This window comes from Hakea prostrata, chromosome 4, assembly GCF_041222555.1.
Source record: "Hakea prostrata isolate BN-2017 chromosome 4, UWA_Hpros_2, whole genome shotgun sequence".
Taxonomy (NCBI): domain Eukaryota; kingdom Viridiplantae; phylum Streptophyta; class Magnoliopsida; order Proteales; family Proteaceae; genus Hakea; species Hakea prostrata.
In genome coordinates, this window is record NC_142603.1 from 1,121,713 (window position 1) to 1,133,429 (window position 11,717).

At 38.0% G+C, this 11,717-nt stretch overlaps 1 protein-coding gene across 1 annotated transcript; it reads right to left on the reverse strand.

The window, feature by feature from the left end:
* Positions 1–6,301: 6,301 nt before the first annotated feature.
* Positions 6,302–8,728, reverse strand: LOC149016921 (dihydroflavonol 4-reductase-like). Its single transcript, XM_089151199.1, has 6 exons — positions 8,517–8,728; positions 8,163–8,332; positions 7,488–7,682; positions 7,062–7,221; positions 6,750–6,942; positions 6,302–6,639 (listed from the first exon to the last, which is right to left on the reverse strand). The coding sequence occupies exons 1-6, from the start codon at positions 8,641–8,643 to the stop codon at positions 6,420–6,422; spliced, it is 1,065 nt and encodes a 354-aa protein (XP_089007325.1). The 5' UTR covers positions 8,644–8,728; the 3' UTR covers positions 6,302–6,419.
* Between the last annotated feature and the right edge of the window lie 2,989 nt (positions 8,729–11,717).

The window sequence follows — 11,717 nt, forward strand, 5'->3', positions numbered from 1 at the left end:
TCATGGACTTATTAATAGTAGGAACTTATAACGTAACGGCCGCTTTTCCGGTTTTTCCCTTTTTCCCTTCTTCCTTAGCGAAATACCGAATTACCGAGGCAAACTACTGTGATTTACAGAAATGCCCCAAATCTTCCCAACTCATCTTCGATCTCAAATCTTGTTTGTTTTCTCTTTCAGCCGAAACAGTGGATCACACTCGTGAGTGTAAAATTCAGTAACCCCCATTTCACACACAATACCATCTCCCTCGCCCACTTTTGATGAGCGCACCCCGTGAGTAGGGGTGTCAACGGTGCGGTTTGGAACGGTTTCAGGCGGGCCTAACGATTTCGGACTGAAAAACACCCAGCCCAAACCAGCCCTTTTAAAAGATAACTAAAAAATACCCAGCCCAAACCAGCACTTTTAAAAGATAACGGTTTTGGTACGGTTTCGGGTTGGTGCAGTTTGGATTCGGGTTGACTAACGGTTTGGAAATAATACGGTAAAAATGAAATTTGAAACCTTGATTTCACAAAAGTGAAAATGTGAAAGACTAAAGTCTGAAACTAAAATAGCTTTAACAATTAAGATTAAGACTTAAGAGTTAAGAGTTATCAATTAAGACTTTTAAATTTTAAAATAATAAAACTAAATGGAATTTGAAAATTAAAAAGTTAACGGTTAATATTAAAACTTAAGAGTTAAGAGTTATCAATTAAGACTTTTAAATTTTAAAATAATAAAACTAAATGAAATTTGAAAATTAAAAAGTTAACGATTAATATTAAAACTTAAGAGTTATCAATTAAGATTTTTAAATTTTAAAATAATAAAACTAAATGAAATTTGAAAGTTAAAAAGTTATCGATTAAGATTAAGACTTAAGAGTTAAGAGTTATCAATTAAGACTTTTAAATTTTAAAATAATAAAACTAAATGAAATTTGAAAATAAAAAGTTAAGGGTAATTTTCATCTGGACCCCTTGAGGTTTGGTCCATTTTATTTTTAGTCCAAATAAATGAACACTTTGCATATGCCTCCCTTAAGATATCCAATAAGATTAATTAAGGACAAATTATGATTTTTATGACTAAAATACCCTCACTCTATTCTACCCTAAATTTACATCATATCTTCACAATTAAATCCGACGGTGAAAATCAAAAGAGTGAGAGTATTAAACACAATACCTCAAATTCCATAACTTGGTTTCTATTAAACCAATCGGCCGCACATACTCCATAACCCTCTATAACCCGAAGAAAAAATAAGAATGCGAAAGATGAAGAATCTGTTAGTTTACCGGAAAGAATAATAATAATAATTACATTGAATTGAAACCCAAAAAGGAGAAAAGAGCTGAAAGCCTGAAACCCAGAAACGAGAAAAGGAAGACGATGATGATAAAGAGACGTGGTGGTTGAAATGGGTATTGTTTTTTTTTTGCAGTTTGTTTTCTGGGTTAGGTTGTATTAGTAATCTTCTATTTTTTTTCTCTCAATTTCCTGCAATCGAGGCGAATGGATAAACTTACAAACTAAGCTCCATTGTTTACCTTCCAAAGAAAGCATTTTGTCCTTATCCCTAAATCTCAGTAATAGAACGGAAGTAGTTTGAGATGATCAGAAGATTCAGAACACAGAGAGTAATACGAGTCAGACAAGAAGCAGAGAGCGATAGAAGATAATCGACAGGAAATGCGTTAATGCGTTTTCCTCTTATATCTTCTTCCTTTTCTCCTTTCTAGGTTTCAATTCAATGTCATTATTATTATTATTTTCCTGTGAACTCACAGATTCTTCATCTTTCGTCTTCTTATTTTTGCGACCGATTGATTTAATCGAAAATCAAATTATGGAATTTGACGTTTCGTATTTAATGGGGGTAAATACCCATTTTTTTGATAAAACATTAATGCAAATCTTAAGGTAGAATAAATGTGAGGGTATTTTGGTCATAAAGATCACAATTTGTCTTTAATTGATTTTATTGGATACCTTAAAGGTGGCAGATGCAAAGTGTCTACTTTTTTGGACTAAAAATGACATGGACCAAACCTCAGGGGGTCCAGATGAAAATTACCCAAAAGTTAAAACTTAAAACTTAAGCCGTTAAACGTGTTAACCCTCCTCTCAACTACTCAAACTCGAGTCTCAACGTCTCAAACATTGAAATTCATGGATCATTAATTACATTTAAACAATTCTTAAAAAAAAATTATTACATTTAATATTTTAATTTTATTTATGTAAAAGATTAGCGAGCTGACGGGGCTGCACATGGGCTGGGCCGGGCCAGCCTGAAACCGTTCCGGCTGAGGACCCTCAACCCAATTACGGCCCATTAAGGATCGGTTCGGGCTATAACAGGCCGGTTCGATCCCGTTTTAACGGTTTAGGTTGAAAATTGACACCCCTACCCGTGAGTTTTACCAGGTCATTATCATATCAAATGAACAGTCATCAGAGAATCAGTATACTGGGTCCCGCATTTTTTTTTGTAATGGGTACTGGCTCCATACAGCCTCGTTCGTACCGTCACATCCTCCCTGGTGGCACAACTTTGAATTGTGCCGTGGACTGTTCGGAACAGTACTGCTCTCAAGCATTTTCTGACAACATCAAAGGAGTTGAGGACCTCAGCACATTGACGGGGCAGTATTCTGCAAGGATTTTGCTTGGGAGCAATGCCTATGTGGCACTCCAAGCAATCAACGGTTAGATTTAAATTTTTATGCTTAAATTAAATCTTCACCGTCAATTATAGGCATGTGTAATAAATACCAACTTAAGTGATACTAAATCGATTTTTCATCTAACTCAAATGGTTCAAGCAATTCAAACCCATGTTAATGAACCAAATAATCATTCGAGAGGTGGATTCCATCTTCAACCTTTGGAAAGGTTCGACGAGCAGGGAAGAAACAAAAATTATAGTCATTTTATGAATTACCTGTTGAGGTATTTAAGTCATACCCAACTTGTGTTGAGGTACTCAAGTTATACCCAACTTATTGCTGAGGTATTTGAGTCATACTCAACTTATGTTCTAATAGGAGCCATCAGATTAGTTACGATCTAACGGTGTAATGGGTCTTTGTAAGAGAGTCCAATTACCAATAGAATTCAGTATTTATACTATAAATACTAGCTGGAAGCAGCGGTCTGGGTATTCCAAATTAGATACTCAGGGTGTAATGCTTTAAGCAACCTCGTGCTTAAACCCTAACTCTAACAATCTTAAAGCATTAGGATTTTTTTTGTGAATTTTTTGTTGAATATGATTTCAAATAGAAACATGGAATGGTTCTGGTAAAATAAACCGTTTAGATCTTGTTTTTGTATAGAAACTCTATGAGAATGCGAATGATTTTTTAGTCATCATGTGGGTTGTACTAAGTTCTTTTGATTGAGCTAGATACTTATGCAAATGATTGAATTCATATATTATGAAATTCATATTTTTGGTAAATTTGCAATGGATGGGGAAAATGGAGGAGTGAATCCAATCCTCTGGCTTGATGGAAAGATTTACTTGACAAGTAAAATCACTCAAAGCTATCAGGATGGATCTAGATAGGAAATATTCACTTTAAGAGTAAATCGTTCAAGGATGCAAGGAACAATTGTATTGTTCTTTGTGAGAATAAGTAATTCAATCTAAGAAGAACTTCTAATTAGATTGGGTTTAGATTTGTTCTAAAACCAATGTTTTGATTCAAAGTGTTCTTTTGGATTTTATTGAATACTATTCTCTTTTGGAAAGTTATGAATAATTCTATATTGATTTTGAACATCACATTTATGGGACTAATGATAGAGACATGTATAACATGAGAGGAGATTGTTGAAGTATTTGAGTCACACCCAACTTGTGTTAAGGTACTCAAGTTATACCCAACTTATTGTTGAGGTATTTGAATCATACTCAACTTATGTTCTAATATGAGCCATCAGATTAGTTACGATCTAACGGTGTAATAGGCCTTTGTAGGATAGTCCAATTACCAATAGAATTCAGTATTTATACTATAAATACTAATTGGAAGCAGGGGTCTGGGTATTCCAAACTAGATACTCAGGGTGTAATGCTTTAAGCAACCTCATGCTTAAACCCTAACCCTAACCCTAACATTACCTACTGTTGCTGCGATGGCAATACAAGCCCGATGCTCCAAACTAGATAGTTAACATCTTCCACACTGCTCTTAATGGAAGAACCATATCCACTCCGATCATTTGAGTACTTGGACCAGAGCATCACACCTCCATAGTTTGGAGAAGTCTTCGCCACCGGCAATATCTGGAGAAATCAAAACGTCTTCGGAACAAAACATCTTAGTCGCCGGAACGGCCAGTGCGTTCTTGCCCCAGTAAATGGCGACTCCAGCAGCGAGAGAGCTAGTCACCAGAGAGAGAACCATAAGCATGAGGAAGAAAAGCTGGGTCATTGTGCAACATGGGTTTTTCATTACCACCACTAGCAGGTGAGTTTGCAGATTTAATTGCAGATCGCGGAAGGATTTTTCTGATTAGGAGCTCTACCAATTCAAAGAGGGAGAACTGAAGTGGGAGTAGTTTCATGCAAGGATTTGTTTCTTCTTATAGTACAAGAAATCAAAGGTTAAGGATGAAAAAGTCATACAGGATATCACCAAAAATTGCAATTCGGAGGCTTCGAGGTTTCACATTCAGGTTCAGATTTAGACGACGTTTGAGGATTATGATCTGTGGTACAAAGTCCTAATACCATTTTCAAACTCCATCTAATTAAATTCATGATTTCTAGGATTTTGCTTGGTACAAAGATTTGAAGAGGAACAGTCGGAGCTCTGTGTCGCTTGCTATCGTTTCTTCCCGTTCAAGATCGAAGGAGGAAGACGAAAGGCAAAGGGGTTTTGAAGCATCGTTTGAATTGGTTTGGTCAGTTCGCTGGTTCGTTCATCATTTGATTTACCTTGTAAAACCACCCAGGAGTCATTTAAGTGACTGAATTTTGCATGTGGAAGAATACAATGGTGAGGATTCAAGGATCTGGGCAAGATTTAAATCCAGCCGTGAGCTGCTCGGAGCAGTGCCACGTAGGCACTGCTCCCAAGCAAAATCCATTATGCAATGCAAAAATAAATTATCTTTATCACGCCTAATAGTAAACTATATTGGCACCCATTTCAAGACTAGCTTCCAGCCGTTCGATGTTCCATGTATACAACTTTAATGCCATGAAATCACAAGGACGTTCAAATCCAAACATACAACACGTATCATATGAATTCACTTATTACGTTCTGATCGTAGAAACGTTATTTTTATTTTTTGAATTGTAATTTTTCACTTTATTTGTTAGGGATGCAACACAGTTGTTGAGAAAACAGCTCGCCAAATTCCACTGCTTGATTGGTTGTTGAACTTATGTAATTCTTTTCTACCAAAAAAAAAAAAACTTATGTAATTCTTTCATCTTGTCTTTTTTTAGTCTTTGAAATGAAAGTTGGTTTACCACCAAAAGTAAAATTCCGGATATTCTTTTCACCCAAAAAATAAAGGGATATCCGGATATTTCAGGCTGGGCTTTTAAACATAGAGGCCCAAATGGTCATCAGATCTCAGTCAACCCAGCCTGGCTTTAGTCGGGCTAAGATATTTCAGCCGGCCCATGCCAAGCCTTGTTACTTTCTAGGGGTGCTGGGCTTTGGCCCCATGAATTTCAATTCTGGTTTTGCAGCCTCTGGTTTGTTGAGTCAAACTTGCAGTCTTAGAGGAGTCTGATCAGTACCCGTCGGGGTAGCACTTTGTTTGTGCTACCCCGACAGCTTTACCACCAAAATACAGGGACCCAGGGGTTGGGTGATGGGGAATCCAGATATTCTCCCCCATGGCTTTCTGACCACAAACATCAGTGGGTCCCACTGGTGAAAAAAAAACTTTTTATTATTTTTTTTAAAAAGTGTTATTCACCAGTGGGCCCCACTGATGTTTGTGGTCAGGAAGCGTGGGGGGAGCACAAGGGGGAGCATTTTGTGCTCCCGTACGGGTCGCTGATCCGGACTCGGTGATGGGAGAGGGTTTTTATATATTTTTTATTTTTTACTGATGGGTCCCACCGAATTTGTGATGGTAAACCGGTGAGGGAGCACAGACGGGTGATGATCCGGATTTGTCTTGGAGAGGCTGCGTAGCTTTTTTTTATTCTTTCGGGGTAACTGAGGTTGTGTAGTCTTAATTCCAGAAACAACTTTTTTCTTCTTTCAGGGTAATTGAGGTTGTGTAGTTTTAATTCCAGAAACAAACCCAGTTTGGTATGGGAACATGGAAATGAAAATTTGAAAGAACCCTTGGCATTTATTTCATTCAGCACAAAATAGAAATCACATCAAAAACAGACTGCAAAAGCGTACAAGCAACGTTTCTAACAGGTCAGGGACAGCCCATGTCTATGCCTTGATGGGTTGGTTCTCCCCAACTGCCGAGATCTTGTTTTCAACTCCCTCTACATTCTCTACTGTTCTCAGTGGGATCAAGTTTTTCTCCCTGCATGACTTGATGGCTCCATCAAACATATCCTCCATGGTGTACTTGAATTCGAAGCCCAGGTCTGTGAGTTTCTTTGAAGAGAAATGTACAGGCTTGATTGAGTCGTCAATACCCTTAAACCTGCAAAATAGACGGTTCATGGTAAAGATAAAATTAGCTGAGCCAATTAGCCAAAGTTAAGGTAATGAACAACGGAAAGCCATTATTATAGAGGCAGAGCAATGCAGTACGTGGTGGGGATGTCATATTCAGGGTATCTTTCTTTCAACATTTTTGCAAGCTCATAAATGGTGGTATCCCTGGAAGAGCAAATGAATCTTCCCTCAGCTTTGGGGTTCTCCAACACGAAGATATGAGCCATGCACAAGTCATCCAAGTGAATTAGTTGGTGCTGCTTCAAAATTGAATAGTGGGGTTCGTTTCCTGTAATAGATCCAATAGCGGGGAGGAATTTCATTAGAAACACACAATCATAAGTTAGAGCAGACGAAAATTGGAATTGCAGAGTTCGTGTCTCCCAACTTTTCATAAATAAGAATTACCCAGAATCAGAGCCAAGGCAGTGAGCATGCTTGGAGGCATGCTTGACATGATAAACGGACCAACAACAAGTGTTGGGATGACACTGATGAAGTCCATGTTGTTCTCCTTTGCAAAGTCCCATGCAGCTTGCTCTGCCAATGTTTTCGAAACGAAATAGCACTGAAAAACCCAAACGAGTAAATCATCAGGTAAAAGTGTACGAACTTAAGTATGCATTCTCGAATAAATGCTGGATTAGAAAGCATTTTGAACCCCTGTTGTTCTCAATTTTCTGGCTTCATCATGTATTATAGACCTAGAATGCATACAAAATAAAGCCTCATGCAACAGAAACAACCACCAATTTAGCAAATTTCATTCCAAATGCTTAAAGAAGATGTAACTGGGAACGTATGAACAGAGTGTATATATGACAGGAGACTAACCCATCCAGTCATCTTGACTCGCCTACAGAATTCCACATTGCTCCACCACGTCTCATCATATTGCGGCTGCTGATGTTCTTGGATATCGACGGTTCCAGCGGAAGATGTGAAGACGACACGCTTCACACTCTCTGCTTTCTTGCAAGACCTCATTACGTTCAGGACTCCATTGATGCAAGGCTTAATTACTTCGTTCTACATTGAAGAACAGAGTCAGGAAATGCTATTGATAAAGCTTGGTACCCATTTTCTTTGGACTTTTCTGGGCAATAATAGGTCGATTAACCAATCAAAAAGTATTATTTATTTCCAGAAACAACATAACCCCACTCCCACCAAAAATTATATTATATATATTATAAAAAAGAAGAAAAAATCGCGTCTAGTAAATTTCGATGTCAAATGCAGAGACTAAAGAACAGCCCCAATAATTTTATATTGGATTTTCAAAGTTTCCAACTCTGGACTCAGGGAATCTGCTAGAGAATCACTAATCGAGGTGATATGCATTTGGGAACTTCGGTATACTCTCTTAAACAAGTTGAATTCCGCCGTAATTTGAACCTATTTTGAATGATTTCCCCTCTAAAAATCAAAGTTAAAATAGGATTGAATGAGAAAAACATTTTTTAATCGATGAAATTTGAAAGGGAGATTTCTTGTTTCGAGTGGTACCTCAGGGTCAGTTGATTCGAAGTCCATCGGCGTAGCAACATGGAAAACCCCAGTGCATCCACTGAATGCCTCATCGAAGCTTCCTTCGTCATCCAAGTCAGCCTTCCAGAGTGTCAGTCTCTCGCTTGCCTCCGGTAGGTCTAACAAGTGCTGTGTCTTCTTTAGATTGGCTGCGAAATTCCATTATCGTAGAAATTAGTATACTCAATACGCAAACACTGAAAAGACTTAGAAGGGACTATACCTCGTCAGTTAAAGAACTAGAACAGCGATAGCTTAAACAACAGAAGAGTTTCTCCGGGGAGAAATGAAACGAGAAAGAATAACTTTAAAAGATGGAGATAGATACTGAACTGGGATCACGAACGGTGGCCCTGACTGTATAACCCTTTTCGAGAAGGCGCATGATAAGCCATGATCCGACATAACCAGCAGCTCCAGTAACTGCTACCGGACCCTTCAATTCACCGGCACTGCCCATTCTCTCTGTGTGTATTTATCTCCCAACTGAGGACTCTGTAGGTCTCTCTCCTAGGTCTTCTTCTCGGAGTTGTTGTGGTCGATTGTTTCGGGCCCGTTGTATATATATTTCAGATCCTGATCTAACCCTTCAGACATGGTTTGTTAGAACGTGGGATTTAGAGCTACCCTTCAATGTCCGTCTAAAAGTTGACTCCAATCCAAGAACTGAAGTAGTTAGCTAGACGATGCCTAACCATTATCATTGTTGGTCCCACAGAATAAAATAAAATATTTATTTTTCTCCCTCTTATGCATCATTATTTGATCTTTGGCGAATGGAAATCAGACTGTAGTAGTGTTGTTCAGCTCAAGTCCGACGGAAATGGTGGATTCCAATTCCGGTTCATGGGACTGGTTCTGGTTGGTCCAACAATATGATAGTACTTTGCCAAATTGGTCCACCGGTTTGAAACTGAAGAATATCTGAAACCAAGGAGTGAGTGAAGGAGTAGATACTGGTGCTATAGTGCCTTTTTTTGGTGCATTCATTAACTTCTTAAACTTTTACCTAAAAAAAGAAAAATTAGCTTCCTAATACCCTCTCCGTCCTCTTTTCTTTTTTTTTTAAATGGTTGTTCATTAGCAACTGCGAGTCCTTTTGATGATCATCTTCTTATTGAAAAAAAATTGACATGTTACTTATTGCATGATTTTTCTTTTTGATAAAATTACAAGATACATTTAAAAGTGCCCAAAATTTAGGAGATACATTTTTATAAAATGAAAATAGCGAGCACACTTTTTTCACACTTAAGCATGCTACTAAAACACATAGTTGAGTGTCTATAAAAGAATATGTCCACAAGGTTTTTTTTTTTTTTTTTTAGTTGATCAATGCGAGCATAATATAAATATAATAATCAAATAATTACAATATTAGTGGCGGAAGAACCGTCTAACTTGCATCTCTTCACAAACCAAGCTACAAAGCTTGTAAGGTAAATCGTGAATATCCAACTTGTTGATACGGAATCTCGCTCGTCCTTTCTGTCACGAACCTGCAAAATACATGCTCGACGTTGGGGGTCGAGGTACGTCTCCAACAAGCAAGTCAGCACCAATGATTTGATCTCAACTACTCAATAGAGAATTCAAGTAATTGATCACCCATAATATAAATGTTTTTTTTTTATTATGTTTACCTGAGGTGTTTATATAGTATAAGATGGTAGAGTTAGATTCGGAATATGACTCTTAGATGAGTTGTTCTAGGAAAGTAACTCTACCAAGAGTTCTTTACCATACTCGTCTTTCCTTGAAGATGATAGATGATAGGAATTTTACCTTTGTCAGGTTCCCTAAGCATGTTAGTCGGATACGCTTGACGTTGTGGTCGGTCCTACCATGAACCGTATGGTCAAACCATATTAAGTAGCAATTCTAGTCGGATCGTGCAATCATGAGCTTAGACCGGAATGTACAAAATGATGGATTTTATCCTTAACACAATTGAATCTCAAAAAACACCAAAATTAAGCTCACCAAATGGTCAATGCACTGATTAGTTTCACAGACTTGGTGGATCACGCGAAATTGAACCAATGAGCCCTTCAACTCCCAAATATCCTCAACAACACCCATAACATACCACGGAAGCTCGAGCTCAGCATTCACAATTTGGACAGCATTGAGAGAGTTAGATCGAACCTCCACTCTACGGAACCCGCTTCGTATTGCTTCTTGATAGCCCAGCTCGGATGCCAAGTAACTCACAAATGTTAATATTATCCTCCAATGAATCAGCAACAATAGCAAATATGACATTCCCTTCATGATCTCTCCCAATCGCCCCGTACCCGCCTTTTCCAGTAGCCATTGAACCATCACTATTAACTACCAACCATTCCTCTTGAGGTCTCAACCAATGATGCATTGAGGTCGTGGCCAACACAAAGATTCAACCAATATTCCATATGTCAAAGAACGCCTGATTGGCAACTAAATTGTTGGGGGTAATTGTATTACAAATTCTTCAAACACACAAAAATGAAATTGCAATACAATTGAGAGATGAAGATCTTTAGCCGATCCGGAGAGCTTGAAGTTGCAACCGAACGAACCACCGATCAATGAGGTTGAATCACACCTTGAGTGCTGTCTTTAAGGTAATTGATGTTCTTCGCACCACCACCTCCAAGATAAAGCAACCACCAACTAGAAGATGAGGTAGTTCTTCTAGTCACTTTAAAGAGCCAAAAGTTAGAGCACAACACTTAGACAAATTCAAAGAAACAAATTAACTTTGTAACACAAATAATGTGAGAGTGATGAATGTCTCAATTACACACCATATGCAAGGAAAGGTTGGGTTTATATAGGCCCAAACCTCACCTTACACCCCTTAGGATTCTTAAGGCAATGAATTGGATAATCAATAGCTTGTCCCTCATCCACTAATGAGAATAAACCACATTGACCTAACCTCCCCACTACTTGTAGAAGTAACTCTCATATTCACTTCTTTGGAATGAAATGGATTTAATCCATTCAAAGACCTTAACCCCACTCATGGTAATGGTCATGAATGGTCATGAAGTTGAAATGAGAAATGAAGGTCAATTCCATCATTCAAGTAAACCCACCTCATCACCATGATCAAGACCTTTAAGACCCATGACCAATGTCATGAAGAGCCTCATAACCAAGGTCATGAAGGGCCTCCTTTACTCATGATGCCTCATTATCACCTTTTTACCTCATGGGTCCCACACATTAACAAAATAATTAAATAAAAGAAATGCAAAAAACTAATTTTGAAACTTAATATAGATTTTTAATAAAAAAAACTTAATTGAATCCTTCACTATGGATTGTTTTTCCATGAATTGTAACTGAACCACCCTCACGATCCAGCGAGTCACCTGCTTTGCCAATTACTCACCTTGGTTGTGGAGATGGTCATTTCTTTCCTTCCAAATGCAATATACAGTGGCATTATAACTGAGACATTTCACAGACTTCATAATTGAGTCACCCAAAACATGAGATGTAACCCACTTTAATTCTTCACTCCACCAACTAATATGAGAACTA

Bases quoted from the DNA above. Each gene is read 5' to 3' on its own strand.
- LOC149016921 (XM_089151199.1), bottom strand. From the start codon at position 8,643: ATGGGCAGTGCCGGTGAATTGAAGGGTCCGGTAGCAGTTACTGGAGCT. The intron at 6,943-7,061 runs GTAATTCTTATT...GATCTATTACAG, and splicing joins TGCCTTGGCTCTGATTCTGG to GAAACGAACCCCACTATTCA. The intron at 6,640-6,749 runs GTACTGCATTGC...TCTATTTTGCAG, and splicing joins GAATATGACATCCCCACCAC to GTTTAAGGGTATTGACGACT.